Source organism: Pelodiscus sinensis, chromosome 8, assembly GCF_049634645.1.
Source record: "Pelodiscus sinensis isolate JC-2024 chromosome 8, ASM4963464v1, whole genome shotgun sequence".
NCBI classification, from domain to species: domain Eukaryota; kingdom Metazoa; phylum Chordata; order Testudines; family Trionychidae; genus Pelodiscus; species Pelodiscus sinensis.
The window spans coordinates 624,076-641,577 of NC_134718.1; the positions used below are offsets into that span (position 1 = coordinate 624,076).

Below are 17,502 nucleotides of genomic sequence, written 5' to 3' on the forward strand. Positions count from 1 at the left end.
TCAGAGGTGAAGGGATCATTTCCTGCTGCGCTCGCCATGCTGCGGGCGGGGCTGTTGGGCGCCCGGGTCCTGCTGCCGCGGCGGGGGGGCCCCGGGACCCCGGCACAGGAGGTGTCCGGGCTGCTCGCCCCCCGCCCGGCCCGCGCCCTGCCCCCGCACCGATGGGGGGTCGCGATCGCGACGGGGGCGCCGCCCGTGCGGCTCGTGGGGCGCTGGCTCGTGGCCTGCAGCGGCGCCGTGGCCGGGGCCGTGGTGCTGGGCGGCGTGACCAGGTGAGAGCGGCCCGGGCCCCCCCGTGTGTCCGCCTCGGGGCCCCCCGGCCTCCCCCCCCCCGTGTGTCCGCCTCGGGCCCCCCCCCGGCCCCCCCCCCGTGTGTCCGCCTCGGGCCCCCCCCGTGTGTCCGCCTCAGGCCCCCCTCGGCCTCCCCCCCCCGTGTGTCCGCCTCGGGCCCCCCCCCGGCCTCCCCCGCCCTCGTGTGTCAGCCTCGGGCCCCCCCGGCCTCCCCCCCCGTGTGTCCGCCTCGGGCCCCCCCGGCCTCCCCCCCCGTGTGTCCGCCTCGGGCCCCCCCGGCCTCCCCCGCCCCCCGTGTGTCCGCCTCGGGCCCCCCGCCCCCCGTGTGTCCGCCTCGGGCCCCCCGCCCCCCGTGTGTCCGCCTCGGGCCCCCCGCCCCCCGTGTGTCCGCCTCGGGCCCCCCCCCCCCCGTGTGTCCGCCTCGGGCCCCCCCCCCCGCCCCCCGTGTGTCCGCCTGGGCCCCCCCCCCGCCCCCCGTGTGTCCGCCTCGGGCCCCCCCCCCCCGCCCCCCGTGTGTCCGCCTCGGGCCCCCCCCCCGCCCCCCGTGTGTCCGCCTCGGGCCCCCCCCCCCGCCCCCCGTGTGTCCGCCTCGGGCCCCCCCCCCGCCCCCCGTGTGTCCGCCTCGGGCCCCCCCCCCCGCCCCCCGTGTGTCCGCCTCGGGCCCCCCCCCCCGCCCCCCGTGTGTCCGCCTCGGGCGGCCTCCCCCGCCCCCCGTGTGTCCGCCTCGGGCGGCCTCCCCCGCCCCCCGTGTGTCCGCCTCGGGCGGCCTCCCCCGCCCCCCGTGTGTCCGCCTCGGGCCCCCCCGCCCCCCGTGTGTCCGCCTCGGGCCCCCCCCCCCCCCCCGGCCTCCCCCGGCCCCCGTGTGTCCGCCTCGGGCCCCCCCCCCCCCCCCGGCCTCCCCCGGCCCCCGTGTGTCCGCCTCGGGCCCCCCCCCCCCCCCCCGGCCTCCCCCGCCCCCCGTGTGTCCGCCTCGGGGCCCCCCCCCGGCCTCCCCCGCCCCCCGTGTGTCCGCCTCGGGGCCCCCCCCCGGCCTCCCCCGCCCCCCGTGTGTCCGCCTCGGGCCCCCCCCGCCGGCCTCCCCCGGCCCCCGTGTGTCCGCCTCGGGCCCCCCCCCCCGGCCTCCCCCGGCCCCCGTGTGTCCGCCTCGGGCCCCCCCCCCCCCCGGCCTCCCCCGGCCCCCGTGTGTCCGCCTCGGGCCCCCCCCCCCCCCCGGCCTCCCCCGGCCCCCGTGTGTCCGCCTCGGGCCCCCCCCCCCCCCGGCCTCCCCCGCCCCCCGTGTGTCCGCCTCGGGCCCCCCCCGCCGGCCTCCCCCGCCCCCCGTGTGTCCGCCTCGGGCCCCCCCCCCCCGGCCTCCCCCGCCCCCCGTGTGTCCGCCTCGGGCCCCCCCCCCCCCGGCCTCCCCCGCCCCCCGTGTGTCCGCCTCGGGCCCCCCCCCCCCGGCCTCCCCCGCCCCCCGTGTGTCCGCCTCGGGCCCCCCCCCCCGGCCTCCCCCGCCCCCCGTGTGTCCGCCTCGGGCCCCCCCCCCCCCGGCCTCCCCCGCCCCCCGTGTGTCCGCCTCGGGCCCCCCCCCCCCCCGGCCTCCCCCGCCCCCCGTGTGTCCGCCTCGGGCCCCCCCCCCCCGGCCTCCCCCGCCCCCCGTGTGTCCGCCTCGGGCCCCCCCCCCCCCCGGCCTCCCCCGCCCCCCGTGTGTCCGCCTCGGGCCCCCCCCCCCGGCCTCCCCCGCCCCCCGTGTGTCCGCCTCGGGGCCCCCCCCCGGCCTCCCCCGTCCCCCGTGTGTCCGCCTCGGGCCCCCCCCCCCCCCGGCCACTCCCGCCCCCCGTGTGTCCGCCTCGGGCCCCCCCCCCCCGGCCTCCCCCGCCCCCCGTGTGTCCGCCTCGGGCCCCCCCCCCCCCGGCCTCCCCCGCCCCCCGTGTGTCCGCCTCGGGCCCCCCCCCCCCCGGCCTCCCCCGCCCCCCGTGTGTCCGCCTCGGGCCCCCCCCCCCCCCGGCCTCCCCCGCCCCCCGTGTGTCCGCCTCGGGCCCCCCCCCCCCGGCCTCCCCCGCCCCCCGTGTGTCCGCCTCGGGCCCCCCCCCCCCGGCCTCCCCCGCCCCCCGTGTGTCCGCCTCGGGCCCCCCCCCCCCCCGGCCTCCCCCGCCCCCTGTGTGTCCGCCTCGGGGGCCCCCCCCCGGCCTCCCCCGCCCCCCGTGTGTCCGCCTCGGGCCCCCCCCCGGCCTCCCCCGCCCCCCGTGTGTCCGCCTCTGGCCCCCCCCCGGCCTCCCCCGCCCCCCGTGTGTCCGCCTCAGGCCCACGCCCAGCCCGGCCTCCCCTGTATGTCAGCCTCATCCCCAACCCCCTCGTGTCATCCCCTGTCCTGCGCACCCTCTCCTCCTCTCCTGCCCTCCATGTCCCTGCCCTGGTTCTTCTGCCCTGGCCCGCCTTCCACAGCTCCCTCCTCTCCTCTCCTCTCTGCCATGCCCGGGTCCCGCCTTCCCTGTATGTCTGTCCCACCCTCGCATGTTGCCCCTCCACCCTCCCCGCCCGTCCCCCATCCCCTTCCCGCTTCCCACATCTCTCTGCTCTCCTCTGGCATGCCCGGATCCTGCATTCTTGCAACACCTGCAAGACTGGTTTTATAATAGGCCATCCAGTTAATGTCTTAGTTCAGGCCTAGGGAAATATGTCTGACAACTTTTCTGGCCCGGTTCATATTAGGGTCCTTCCTCACCATAATTTGCTGCTGAGGAGTGGCTCCGGTTCATCTCGGGAAATATTGCCAACACTCGTCTCATTTTGGTCAAGCAGCTCGCTCCGAAGGAATCACACTGGTGTGTGTCTGTCCCTCCTAGGTTGACAGAGTCTGGGCTCTCCATGGTTGACTGGCACTTGGTAAGGGAAATGAAACCCCCCCGGACACAGCAGGAATGGGAATCTGAGTTCCAAAAATACCAGCAATTTCCAGAATTTAAAATGTAAGTGCTGTAGGTTCCTGGCAGAAGGCATGGAATGGGAGAGGGAATACTTCTCTCTATAGTCACAGAGGCTGGCTATGAGTCAGCTGTATAAGGCTCTTTCTATGGCAGTGGTTCTCAAATTTTTTGTCTGTGGCTCACCCCACGCAACAGAGACCTTTCCACATTAAAGGTGTTAAGGACTAGTTGACTATCCAATAAGCAAATGCTTATCAGATAGTCAGACAACTAGTCGATTTCTCCCCCTCTTTTCCCCTTGCTGCCTTTTCAGATAGAATCCCCCATTGACCCCGGGCTCCCTGCTGCGCTTCCGCTTTGAAATGCACAAGAGCCCCGCTGGGTACTCTTGGACACTTCAAAGCTGGCACACTTGCGTGCAGCCCGGAGTCAGCAGGACTTCCGGCTGGCCCCGGGTTGCATGCGGAGGCTCTTGTACATTTCAAAGGAGGAAATTCCATCGAGTACTCGACTAGTAAAATAACTGATCGTTAACATCCCTATTCCATACACTACCAGCCAATCACCCATGATGATAAAATGGGTGGGGGGTGGGACGCAAGAGCGGGCAGGAGATTGCGTCTGGCCAGGAGGTTGGGCGCAGGAGCAGGCTGAGGGGAGTGGGGTCTGGGTAGGAAGGAGGATGCAGGAGCAAGGGTAGGTATAGAGTTCCTCCAGGAGGGAGGATTCATGAGCAAAGCAGGATGCAATGTCTGGCCGGGGGGAGGTGCAGGAGTGGGCTGGGGATGTGGGGTATCTGTGAGTAGGTGTATGAGGGTGATGGGGAGCTGAGTTGAGGAACGGGGGGGGGAGGCGGCACTTATTGGTTTTAGGCCCCCCCCGTCACTCCCAGGCATCATATCCCAGGCATTGCCTCCTGCTGCTCCCATTGTCGGAGAGTCCCGCCAGTGGGAGCAGGGGAAAAGCCTCCATGCACTTCTGTTCCCCCAGCCAGAGGACAGAGAAGGCAGCAGCGTGAAGGATGGGGGTGGGCAAGCAGGAGCCAATACATGTGGGGAGCCAGCTTTCAAGCAGGATCCCCCCATATGCCGGCTCTGCAGACCACCCCCACTTCTTCCTACCGAGGCGGGGGGGGGGGGGGGGGCGCAGACAGGAGCCGGTGCTCAGGGGAGCTGGCTGATAGAGTGGGGCAGCAATGCAGGACGGCAGGGGGCTCCCTGGGAGTGGGGCCAGAGCACACTGGCTGCTGGCCCCGCCCCCGGGGACTATCCAATAGTTGTGTAACTGTTCACATTTGCTGCGGTTACAGACTATTCAATTACATGTTCTCTAACATCACTCGTGAAATTGGGAGTGTGAAGAAGAGCCACTGTTTCAGACCATGGAGTTTCTTGTTTATTCTTTTGTTCTGCCTTTTCCAACAGCCTGAATCATGACATGACATTGACAGAGTTCAAGTTCATCTGGTACATGGAGTATTCACACCGCATGTGGGGCCGGGTTGTAGGTTTGGCCTATATTCTGCCTGCTGTCTACTTTTGGAGAAAAGGCTGGCTTAGCCGCCCAATGAAAGGACGTGTCCTTGCCCTCTGTGGGCTCGTCTGCTTCCAGGTAAGGGAGTTCTGCAGCTGCTGGGATGTGTAGCATTGGTGTTGGGCACTTCTGGGGGAATGCTGATGTGTAGAGGTGATGCCTAACTGTAAGTATTTCTTGAGTGGTGGGTTGAGATTGTGGCATCTGGCTCGTGGCCTGCAGCGGCGCCGTGCCTTCCCCCGCCCCCCCCAGCAGCACTCTGCATGAGGGGGGAGAGGCTGAGGATGACTCACCCCGGATGTGTATTGGGCCCAGGCACCTGAGGATCAGACACAGAGGATAACAACTCCTGGCCCAGAAGGGAGACAAGGCTAGCCGGGGCTGACTCCAGGCTGTGGGTAGGGCCTGTGAGAAGAGTCAGTCTCCTCTGAGCTGGGATGAGAGAGGAGGCTGAGAGCCGGAAAAGGGGGGTGTGGGACCCAGGAGCCCCTTACCCCCAAGAGGAATAAAGCTGCCTGCTCTGGGTGCCTGTGTTAACATCTATCCTGTGCTTCCCTGTGAGCCAATAAACCTTTCTGTTCTACCTGCTGGCTGCAGATGGGGGGTGCAGGGTCGGGGGTCCCCTGACACACCGTGACAGTGGTAGCAGAGGGTGGTTCGATTGCACCCCATGGATGGCACAGCTGGCAGTAAGTGACTGGGGCACAGTAGAAAGAAGGGGACTTGCTAGAGCCAGGTGTGCTGGAGGCAGTGAGAAGCGCAGGAAGCCGAGGGGCAGGCAGCTTAACCCGAGCGTGGTCTCAGAGAAGGAGTGTTTCCCAGGATCTTGGGAAGTTGCCCCAGAAGGCGGAGGACTCTACATCCCCTGGGGGGGAGTGATGCTCCAAGAGGCTGGCACACTGAAGGGTTCTTCCTGGGAATTGTGGGGCACTGCAGCATTGGCCTGTGAGTCTGCACTGCGGGGAACAGCAGGGAGACAGCCTACACCCGACTTCTGAAGGCAGGCGTTGTGGCACTGTGCAAGGAGAGAGGCCTGCCCGTGGGGAAATTGACCAAGGCCCAGCTAGCTGCCCAGCCAGAAGAGGGTGATCGTTCCAGGGGACTGGATCCTGTCCCGGCCAGGAGCAGCCAGACTGCCCCAGGGAGCGTTTCAGGCTCTGAGACAGGAGAAAGGGCAGGAGACCATGGTGCCCACCAGGCTGTGCTTGAACAGCAGTGGTTTGTCCCGGGCAGGGTCCCTCTCGGCAGAGCTGCAACAGCTGGAGGTGGAGCTACAGCTAAAGGAATTGGAGGCACAAGTGAAGGATCACGAGGACCTTAGGGGATAGCGGCAGCGTGAGTGGGCCATGGCGGAGCTAAGAGAGAGTGGGACCCCAGCTGCGGTGAGTGGGTAGGAGCCCAGAGGACCTGGGACTGCAAGTCATTTTGAGAGGTTGGTGCTGTCCCAGTGTAAAGACGTGGGGGACCTGGATGGATTCCTTAATTGCTTCAAGCAAGCCTGCGAGCTGCACCAGGTCCCCCCCCAGCCAACTGGCTCCAGCAGTTCACCCCCTTACTGGATCAGAAGGCCGCAGGGGTGCTCGGCCAGCTGCAGGGGCTGCAGCCGGGGGACTACGAACGGGTCAAACAAGCCCTGCTGCACAAGTTCGGACTGACCCCTGAGGCAAACAGGAAAATGTTCCAGGGTGCACAGAAGGGCCCTGAGGAGACCTACGTAGACCTAGCCTCGCACCTGGTGCAATACTTCCGCAAGTGGGTGTTCGGGGCGGAGCCCAGATGGCAGAGGACCTGGCGCTGCTGATGGTCCTAGAACGGTTCTGTGAAGAGCGCTCGCCCGACCTGAGGCTGTGGCTGAAGCACAGGAAGCTGGAGGACCCCCACGGCGCAGGGAAGCTGGCTATGAGTTCTCAGCCGTTCGGGGGTGAAAGGGAATCCTTGAGAGACTGGTTCTTGGCTGCACAACTGCAGGAAGTGCCTACGGGGCAAGTCCAGAACAGAGGGGGTCAGCAACCCCCCTCCTCCCTCCGGGTGGCCCGAGGGGACCAATGGGACCTGACCTGCCATCGCTGTGGGCAAAGGCTCAGTGCCCCAAAACCCCGGACAGGCTCCACAATCCGAGACTTCCCAGGGTTAACTGGCTGAGGCTGGAGGAGGAGCAGACTGCCCCGGGGGCAGGGGCTGGCAGGCAGACCTCAGCTTGGGAGGTGACGCTGACCTGGCCTGAGCTAATAGCCCTGGTGACCCTGAGGGGCATAGATGGGACCCCGTTCAAGGTGCCTGTAGCCTGGGTGCATCTGAAATAGGAGACTGAGAGCCCCAAGGAAGTGGTTGTAGCAGCATCTGCCTGCGGAGGTGCTGATGGGCCAAGACCTTGAGGATTGGCCAGAAGGACCCCACAGTGCTCTGGTTGCTACCCAGAGCCAGCCAGGGGCTCGCAGCCCTGATCCTGGGGAGGGCACCCTACGGGGGGCACAGTGTCCCATCCCAGCAGTCAGGAGAGGAGGTGTCAATGGGATGAGGGAGGGGACAGGGTGATGTGAGAAGAGGGGGAGGTGTTGGGAGAAGGGATGAAAGAAGGGATGGGCATGAGCAAGGCGGGGATGGAGCAAGTCGTGTGAAGGCACAGAGGGTCATGAGAGGAACTGGGGCAGAGGATGGTGAGGGGGTGGGCATCAGGGAAAAAGGGGGGCAGGGACAGTGAGGGAAGGTGGAGGCACTAGGAGGGTGCAGGGGTACGGGAAGGTGCAGATTCCATGTGAATCTGGAGGTGAAGCAGAAGGGCAGACACCTGCAGGGGAGAGACCAGAACCAGAGGAGGGAGGTGTTAGAGGGGATGAGGAGGGGTAGCTCACGTGATCGGAGTGGGCACGGGGGGGGGGGGGGGGGGAGAAGGGCTGGTGCAGGGAGCAGGTCCCAGGAGGGCTGAGGGCAGTGAGAAGGGCAGGAGTCAGGACAGCAGAGGAGGGTGAGGGGTTGGGGGACAGCAGGCACCAGGGGAGCTGATGGAGCAAGGGGAGGAGACATGGCGGCAGAAGGAAAAGGTAGAGGTTTTTAAGGTATTTATTAATAACTTGGGTGCCACAGTGGCACATTCAAACAAGCCACATGAACTCAGTACTGGTGCACAACACAATTCATTCTGCTCATGGGAGGAAACTCTTAGAGGGAACACTTCCCCCAGCCTCTCTGCCCCCAAGTTAGTCACACACATTGGGTTAATGTAATTGCAGGATAGTTGCATGAGGCTGGTTCGGTGGGGGCCAAACTCATCCCTCTTGGTAGGAGGATGGTGGGAAAAGTTCTTAGAGGAGGTCTCATGACACCATTTACTTCTGGTCATGTGTCCCTCTTGACCCACAAGTGTTACCTCCAGAGGTGTGGCTAACGGCGGTCAGAGGCATGATTAATGGGACAGGGGTGTGCCTAAAGTATCCCTCATTTTGGTTCAGAAAATATGGTCACCATGCTGTGGGGAGGCTGCCGGGAGAGATTCCTATGGGAGAGGGGATTCCTGTACCGGGAATGGCTCCCCCCCAGGAGAAATGGAGTCGTGGGGGTCCAGCGGCAGCTGGTGGTTCCCCAAAAAGATCGCCATTCTCAGGGCACAAGGGGATCCGGTGCACACGGATGAGGCTGCTGCAGAACTTTTACTGGCTGGGGACATTTGCAGCTGTGCAGCAGTCCTGCGACTCATCCCAGAGGAAGGGGAAAGCCCGAGATAGGAAGAAAGCTGCTCTGAGACCCCTGCCCATCATAGAGAAGCTTTTCCAGAAGGTGGCGATGGATTTAGAGGGGCCCCTCCGCAAGGCGACCTGTCCGGGGAAGAAATATACCCTGATCGTGGTGATTTCGCTATTCGCCACCCCGAGACCGTGGCTCTGTCCTCTGTTGAGACAGACGCACTGCTGGCTATTTTCAGTGGGGTGGGGCTCCCCGAGGAGGTCTTTACGGACCAAGGGTTCAACTTCACATCTGCCCTGCCCCAGTGCTTGTGGTAGTGTTATACCAAATAAAAGCAAGCAAGATCTTATGAGGGGGATAAGGCAAAAGACACACTTATTGTAAAGATGATGATAAAAAAATAAAGAAAAGATAGAAGCAAACAACGTTGTTTAACTACTTATTCCTGTCACTACTTAACCCTTATATATATATATATAAAATAACATTCATTCATACATCCATTCATTCAAGTTCTGTGTATAGTTCCCAGCCTGGAAGTTGCTTGTGACCGAATACTGGCCAGGTATTCTGTACACAAGTGATGGGAGTGGGGAGCGAAGTCCTGATCAGATGCGCATCTCAAGCTCCTGATGGGCTGGCAGGAGAACCTTGGACTCTGACTCCATAGTCTTTTAGTCCAGTTCTTATAGGAATTTCTTCCTATGCCAGTCTATGGAAATTGCTGCATCATGCTGATGTCTCCAGGGTGGCTGCCAGGTGCTCGTCAGTGATCTCATCGGGTGGATCTCCAGTACTTGGTTTTCTCCACTTGGCACCTTTTGGTTGCACTGGCACCTGACGCCTTCTTCAGTCCTTTGTTGCTGCATTCTCAGGCTGGCACCTCTCAGAACCATTCACTCATCATCCAAGCACTCTCTCTCTTACATACATTCCCTAATTAATGTTTCCCATACAGTATTTTTGTATAATAACTTTACATATATCAGAGTTGTAGTTACAAAAAGTTTCTGGGTGATATTGCTTAAAACATTGAGTGCTGAGTAAAGTTACAATGTTTTAAAGAGAACAGGCTCAATTAAGTAACAATGTCCTTAGTCAATTACAGGGCTTGGCTCCCATAGTAGTTAGTGGCTTGACAATGCATTGTTACAATGTATCTCTGCAATGTCAATTTCAAGCAGCCCCCTTGCACAAGCTTGAGCATGCCCTGGGGCACAGAGGGGGGGCTGTTTCTGGCTACATAGGATTATATTCTTAATAGTTCTAAGTTACATGACCTAATACATTATATTCTAACGGGGCAATAATAATAAATCTAAACATTTAATAATCTTAACTAATAAGAATAAGAATTAATAATAAATCTAAACACTTTAAGCTGTGGGGAACAAATTATGGGGAGTCACTTCCATTTGGGGGAATCATTTTCAATACATTAATATGTTATCCCTACAGTAGGAACATGAGGTCCAGCTCTCCTGGGCCTTGGCGTATTGGCTCCAGTCCAACAGACTGGTGGGGAGGTTCCATGGGACACTGAAGCAGATGCTGAAGACCTTTATAAACCAGCACCTGCAGGACTGGGACAAGTACCTGCCCCACCTGCTGTCTGCACACAGAGCGATGCCCCCGGGGTCCACTGGGTTTTCCCCGTTGGAGCTGTGGTGCTGATGGGGGAGGGGACCCCTGGGCTTGCTTCTGGGAGGGGGAGGCCTCCCCGGATGGAGAGTTGGGGGTGGAGGGCATCCTGGCTTTCCGGGAGAGGCTTGCTGAGCTTGTGGGCCTGGCCAGAGAGACCCTGGGCAGAGGGAAGCGGAAGGGCCCGCGCCTGCTTCACTGGGGGCCAGGGGATGGGTCTTGTTCCTGTGCGGAAGAACAAGCAGCAGGCAGCCAGGGACGGCCCCTCAAAGTCCAGCAGCCGACTGAGGTGGTGCCTGCTCCTGCAAGATGCCGCTGTGGTGGGCTCAAGCGAAGGGGAGTGCCAGTGTCATGGCCGATGCTTTATCCTGGCAGTGGGGATCTGAACTTCCCCCATGCCACGGGCAGAGTGACCCCGCTCAGCTCAGTCTCAAAGGGGGGAGAGAACTGCCATGGAGTGCCAGGGGGGTCCCTGACCCTCCACCCCGTCCACAGCCAGATGGGACTCTCAGCCAGCAGGGAGAACAGGTTTATTGGCTCATAGGGACACGGCAGCATAGACTTGATATTAACACAGGCCCCAAGAGCAGGCGGCCTTATTCCTCTTGGGAGGGGGCTCCTGGGCCCTTCACCCCCCTTTTCCTCCTCTCAGCCTCCTCTCTCATCCTAGCCTAGATGAGACTGACTCTTGTCACAGGCCTACCCCCAGCCTGGAGTCAGCCCCGCCTAGCCTTGTCTCCCTTCCGGGTCACTGTGTCTGACCCTCAGGTGTCTGGGCCCAATACGCATCTGGGGTGTGTCATCCTCAGCCTCTCTCCCCTCATGCAGAGTGCTGTGGGGGGAGAGGGGGGACTGAGGTACACTTACACACACACCAAAGAGTGAATATAACAACACCCCCACAATCGGAAACAGTGGCCACCTCGTTCCTGAAAAGACAACCAGTGGTCTGGTAGCACTTTCTAGACTAACAAAACATGCACAGCCCACTTCTTCAGATGACCGGAGTTCCTGTTCGTGTGTGACCAGAGCATGATTTGAGCCAGAGAGCAAGGCATGGAGTAGCCAGTGATATCCACGACTAAATCTTGAACCTAGGGACGTTAGCGTATAGTCGTGTAAACAGTTAGCCAATAAGGCTGGGGTTATCAGTTAATCCTAATGCCTACCCAACCCCCACCCCTTGCTGTCTCTGGATCAGAGAAAGCAAGTGGGGGGCAGGCGGGAGCTGATAAAACTCAGCTCCCTGGGTGTAAGCCAGCTCTCGTCTCCATGGAGCCGCCTTTCCTACCTCCCACAGGGGCAGTGGGGGGGAAGGCAGGTGCTTAAAAGCCAGCTCCCCACAAGCACCAGCTTTGGGGAGCTGCCTCCCCTGTGCTGCCACCTCTGTATCAGATACAAAGGCAGCTTCAGGGGCTGCCAGCCCCACCCCAGGGGCCTATCAAGTAATGTGATGCAGTTATACAATTATTCAATTAAACCATGTCCAACATCCCTACTTGAGACCATGGATATGTGAGTAGAAGAGGGAATGTTTAAACAGACACAAACTTCTTTTTGAGTTTGTTGGACTTCTCTCTGCTGAGCACATGTAGCAGCCCCCTTACCTTGTAACTTCTAAACTGAATCCCAGGGAAGCAATTCTCTGTGTTAATCATTGTTCAGTTGCTCTGTAACACATAGCAACTAAGTAATGTTTCACCAAGTGTGTTTTATTTGGTAATGAAGATCACCCTTTTTAAGACCATGATCTGATTCCTGTGCCCTAGGAGGCAGGAGGTTCTGTGTGCCTGTGAATAAGACTGCAAAAAAGAGAAATTACAGTTTTTCAGTCACTTTCCAGAGGGAGGAATAAAGCGCTTGAGGGTACGCCACAGGAAGGAATTCCCAAAAGCACCTTCCTGGGTTCTCAAAGGGGCTTTTGCATTTAGGTGGTGGAAGCAATACCAATCCAAGGCCAGGGAATCTGTGACCTGTTAAAGTCCCTTGTGGGCCTCCACATTCTGCACTCAAAGTGCCAGAGTGGGGAACAGCTTTGCCAGCGTCTGCGAAGGCTGTACGTGGTGGAAGCATGGTTATTGTACAGCTAACACCTGTATGATGATTGAGGTCAGTGCTGGGACAGGTAGCGTCTCCTGCCCGTTACCATGTTGAAGTGAACACACATGGGTTATTTTTTTCTCCAAACAGAAGCTATGGAAGGGGACTTGGTTTTGCCCCTCAGTAGCTCTCATGTTATCTCTTTGGTCCTTTGGCAGGGACTGCTGGGCTGGTATATGGTGAAGAGTGGATTGGAAGAGAAGCCGGATTCTCATGACATTCCCCGAGTCAGTCAGTACCGCCTAGCTGCACATCTAGGCTCTGCTCTAGTTTTGTACTGTGTCAGTCTGTGGAGTGGACTCTCCCTGCTGCTCCCACAACACAAAGTAAGCAGTCCATGCATGTTGGGGCAAGAACCTGGGGGATGCATGGATAGCTGAGGTTCCTAGGCTTCTTGGAATGTGTGTTTTAATGAGGCACTTACAGGCATGGGAAGGTGCAAGGTAAAAGCTCAGCCCTCACATCTTTGCTTTCCAGGATACAGGTAAGTCAGAAGCACACGGCAAAATATTCTGCTGTATAGAGTGACTTATCTGTGGGGTTGATTTCCTTCAGTGTCCCAGACCATCCAGACTGACAGGGATACCTCACCCGTAGCTTGCTCCCAGCACTAACTTACTTGCGTGTGTGGCTAACAGAAGATAGTTCTGAGTTCTTTGGCTTGCACCCTTTTTTCATTAACGAGGAAGTAACAAAAGGCATGGGGTATCCTCAGAGTCAGAATACTTGGCTCAGGAAGCAAGTGATTGTCCTTCATCAGGGTTGGATCTAGTGATAGGGCACTGTTGAGTCATTTTCTGCAGGATTAATGATTTCACAAGTAAATAAAAGGCTAGTTGTTGTGGTGGCAAAGAACCACCTCAGTGCGGCTCTATTGAACTGCTGTTGCTGAGCCTGATGTGGACGATAAAATACAACCAAGTATGGTCTCTAATGCACCTACTGGACCAATCCCCTGACCTGTATTCTGACTGCATGACTTCACAAACAAATAGTCCTGGAGCACTTGAGACTAACAAACGTGTATACAGTGTCGGGAGCTTTCGTGGGCACAACCCACTTCTTCAGATGCATCACTCTCATTCCCTCCTCTGAGGAAGTGGGTTTTGCCCATGAAAGCTCGTGATACTATATATATCGTACCCTGCACTCCCCTAAACTGCTTCTGTTCCCTGGGCCATTTCTCTGGGACCCTTGCACCTTCTTGGCCCTTCTATCAAAACCACACGTTGGGGCGCCTCTCCAGCTCCTATGAGCCTGCCCAGCGCTGCTTGAGGTAAGGTCTGGGAGCCAGTCCTTTTCCCTCACTGGTCAGGACCCAGCTGCCCTCTGATTGGTTCCCTGGAAGTCTCTCTCTGAGTGGAGGGAGTTTGTGCAGGCTCCCTCTGGCCTGCTGTTAATCCCTCCCTTGCCTACCCCACTACAGACGCCTTCATTTAACTGTTTCTCTTCAGTCCTCCGCTGCACTTTATCATCTTCTAGCCTATTGTCTTTACTAAGAGATGTAGTATTGCCCTTAATACAACTTCCCTTTACCGGACGTCTCTGTCCTTCACACCACTGATCGTTGTGCCCCCTTGCTATAAAAAGGGAGCAATCGGTGTCTCTTCAGTCACAGGAATTTCCCCGTTGACGAGTTGTCTGCAAGATGATTATTCACAAGATGACTCGCTCTGTTTCTGCATTGGGGGAACGTTCCTCGCCTGCGGCAGCCAGCTTATCCCACCAGGCGCATCAGTTCCCAGTCTGCTAGGCCCCTGGGAAGTTCGTTTTTATGACACTTTTCCTGATTTGTATTTTACAGTTACCCGAAACCCATCAGCTCCTCCGCCTGAGACGATTTGCTCATGGGACAGCAGGTCTTATCTTCCTCACTGCTCTCTCAGGTAAGGGCCTCTCCCATTGGGAGTCTGCCTCCTTTGTACCCTCCTCCCTTCCCTGACGCTGTCTTGATAGGATGCAATGCAGCAGATCCCCAAGAAGTCTGATGTCCCATTGGGGGTTTTGCTCTTTTCATATGCATAGGCACCTTAGAATTGCCCTTGATGGTCCCAGACAGAGCCAGCGGAACACCTCCTGCAGGGCAGCCTGTGTAATGGAGCACAGAGCACTGTCTGATCACCAGTGTGTTGCCTTGGGAGAAGTAATATAAAACCAGGCTGTCCTGTCCTCAAATCCTGCTCCAAACTTGTCTAACTCTGGAGGCTACCCTGGTGTGTTGGTCTCAGCTCTCCGCTCTGGAATTGCAGGTGCCTTTGTGGCAGGACTGGATGCAGGCCTTGTGTATAACTCCTTCCCCAAGATGGGGGAGCGCTGGATCCCAGACGATCTCCTCTCCTTCTCCCCAGTGCTGGGGAACGTCTTTGAAAATCCTACCACTGTGCAGTTCAATCACAGGATATTGGTAAGTGCCACCCAGCCTCTTCTGGGGAGCTATGCCATTCTGTCATAGCTTTTCCCTCATTGGGCTCTTAAAGTCAGACAGCTCCCTCTCAGACTGTCCCACAGTGAATAGAGTGAACTTTAGAATATCATAGGCATGGTTCCGATGTCCTGGGAACTCATTTCCTTCAAAAGGAGGACACGTGGTCTCTTATTTGGCATGAATCTCCTCTTTATCTGCAAGGTACCCTGGCTTGCTGGAGGAGTGCTGGTCTTTCTTTCACCCAGAAGGGACTTGTTGGGCACAGAAGAGAGTCTGGCCTTTGTGTGCCTCAGTTTCCCCAGTCTATAAATTGGGGATAAAGATGCCAGGCTCCTTCTTAAAGTGTTCAGATTTTATTTCACGCAGGGTTCTCAGGATATCCTTAAAGAACTGGATACTGTGAATCAGGGAGCCATTTATTTAAATGCCTTCACACAGAATGCTGTACACCTGCAAAGCTCCGTGCAAATTCTAACTCAGCTAGTTGCTTGTTCAAGATCATGTGAATGTTCCTAGCATGAGCACTGTCCTGGACTGAACAGCAATTAAGAGCACAGACAGAAGGGAAGATACAATGGTCAGGGTTGGGTCTGGTGTTACTGAACACCTACACTGATAGTATGGCATAGGTGGTGTCTGATGCTAGCTGCTAATAGGCATCTGAAGCTTAATGTTGCACCATAAAACTTCATTTTTGCTCTATGGAAAATGCCACCAAACAAGCGTGTGACAATCTGCTTCCAGCCCCCATGTTGGTCGTGGTGTCGGGTTCCTTCCCTCTGTCCCCGCCCTCCAAATAACTGCTGGTGTCTGTCCTCAGGGGGTCTCCTCAGTCACTGCCGTCACAGCACTGTATCTCCTCTCTCGGAAGATCCCCCTACCGCGCAGGACCAAGATGGCTGTGGCCTCCTTACTAGCTGTGGCGTATATGCAGGTATTGGCTCCTCTTCTCTCCTGCTAAGCTGCTGCGACACATTCAGCAGAAGAGTGTTATCTCCCCAGAGCCGACATGGGGAGCTGCAGAGTCAGTGGGCCAGGAACCTGTGGCAGTAGCTAAGCGGGGAGGTTGTACAGATCCAGTTTGTGCTCTAGGTGAGGACAGGGAGTCTGGGGTTTGACATTTTTATCTCCCCAGCTTCTCCTGGTGGGGAGGGTTGTGACTGGGAATGTGGGGATTGCTGGAAATGTATCGACAGGCACCCCTCAGGGCTGCTTTAAAACATCTGTGCTGTTCCTGCTTTTGCTGTTCTCACTCCTGGGTGCTTCTTGACAGGTGGGCCTGGGCATCAGCACCCTTCTCCTGTATGTCCCAACTCCTCTGGCTGCCACTCACCAGTCGGGCTCCCTGGCACTGCTCACCATGGCATTGTGGCTTATGAACGAACTGCGCCGGGTCCCAAAATAACTTGGCTTCAGCTGTGCTCTCCAAGGAAGTCTAGTTCTTTTCCCCACTGCACTGAGGTTGATGCTCTGGCTGGTTGTTTTTTTCTGTGGTGAGTGACTTTCTGGGATACAAAGGATCTCTGAGTGGAGCATTCTGCGAGCAGGAATTTAGACTGACCATTTGCTAGTCTGTTTACTGGGACTAATTTTTGACTGTAAGATCACGTGCACTTTTGATTGTACGCTTTGTAACATAAATTAATTTATCAAGATGCTTGTCTTTGGCTCGATCCCTGGATCATGGGATTGGGAAGTAAAGGAGTGGCTGGTGGGACGACATTCTCTGGGGGGACAGCTGTATGTGCTGTAGCATCTTAGCTCTTGTCTGCACTAAAGAGTTTTGTCTAAAGAAGTCAGGTGTATGCCCTACAACTCTCCTGTTTTGCTACTAGATAAAAACCAACTTGACAAGAGAAGTGGTTTTTGCAGCAAAGTTATAGCAACAGAATATCAGGGTAGACCAGGGGTTGGCAGCCTATGGCTCGCGCCAAATATGGGTCACTAAGGAGCCAGAGACAGCTCTTTTGAAGCTTGAGCCCAGGCCCTCTCCCCACCCCACCCCTGCTCCCTCCACAGCAGGGAACCCGCACTGGCACTACAGCCTCACAGCCCCCTGCAAGATTAGAGTGCCAGTGCTGGCTTCCTGTGGGGGCAAAGGGAGGAGGCCCCAAGGTAGCCAGAAATGGCTGTGCACTGCTGCTCCCCTCCCGTGGCTGCGGGAACAGCAGCATGCACATGCACTTCATAGAATTCTAGGGCTGGAAGAGACCGCAGGAGGTCTTCGAGTCCAGCCCCCTGCCCAAAGCAGAACCAATCCCAAGGAAATTAGTTTTTCCTAATGTCCAACCTAGACCTCCCCCACTGCATCTTGAGACCATTGCTCCTCGTTCTGCCATCCGTCACTATTGAGAACAGCCTCTGTCCATCCTCTTTGGAACCTCCCTTCAGGAAGCTGAAGGCTGCTCTCAAGTCTCCCCTCACTCTTCTCTTCTATGCGCTCCAGCTGCCTAATAATTTTGGTTGCCCTCTGCTGGACCCGCTCCAATGCGTCCACATTCTTTCTATAGTGCGGGGCCCAGAACTGGATGCAATACTCCAGATGTGACCTCACCAGTGCTGAATAAAGGACAATAATAACTTCTCTAGATCTGCTGGCAATGCTCCAATAGCAGCAGAGAAAGCCTGCAGTGTGGGGGAGCAGTGTTCAGCGTGAAAACAAGTGCCCCCCTTGCCCCTGCCTCTCATGACCAGGCTCTGCACCCCTGGCCCTCACATGCACCCCTACTGAGACCCCACAACACCAGTGTACTCCTGAACCCTTTCCCCTAGCCAGGCACCCTACCCCCAAACTGTTCCTGTCCCCTTCCCCTGGCCAGACACCCTGGCCAGCCTGCGCTTGCAACCCTCCCTCCTGACCAGACCTTGCAACCTCATCCCCATCTGCATCCCACCTCCCGCCCACATCCTGAAGCCCCTTCCCTA

General features: G+C 58.4%; 1 protein-coding gene across 2 annotated transcripts; it reads left to right on the forward strand.

Annotated features, from left to right (window-relative positions):
* Positions 1-5: 5 nt before the first annotated feature.
* On the forward strand, positions 6-16,232 carry COX15 (cytochrome c oxidase assembly factor COX15). Of its 2 annotated transcripts, XM_075934451.1 has the most exons (8): positions 8-272; positions 3,117-3,239; positions 4,622-4,808; positions 12,311-12,478; positions 13,957-14,038; positions 14,402-14,556; positions 15,398-15,511; positions 15,851-16,232. In XM_075934451.1, the coding sequence occupies exons 1-8, from the start codon at positions 37-39 to the stop codon at positions 15,980-15,982; spliced, it is 1,197 nt and encodes a 398-aa protein (XP_075790566.1). In that variant the 5' UTR covers positions 8-36; the 3' UTR covers positions 15,983-16,232. The 2 variants fall into 2 exon arrangements, with proteins under 2 accessions (XP_075790567.1, XP_075790566.1); XM_075934452.1 differs by lacking the exon at positions 12,311-12,478 and having other exon boundaries at positions 6-272.
* Positions 16,233-17,502: the final 1,270 nt, after the last annotated feature.

Bases quoted from the DNA above. Each gene is read 5' to 3' on its own strand.
- COX15 (XM_075934451.1), top strand. From the start codon at position 37: ATGCTGCGGGCGGGGCTGTTGGGCGCCCGGGTCCTGCTGCCGCGGCGG. The intron at 12,479-13,956 runs GTAAGCAGTCCA...TGTATTTTACAG, and splicing joins TGCTGCTCCCACAACACAAA to TTACCCGAAACCCATCAGCT. The intron at 15,512-15,850 runs GTATTGGCTCCT...GCTTCTTGACAG, and splicing joins TAGCTGTGGCGTATATGCAG to GTGGGCCTGGGCATCAGCAC.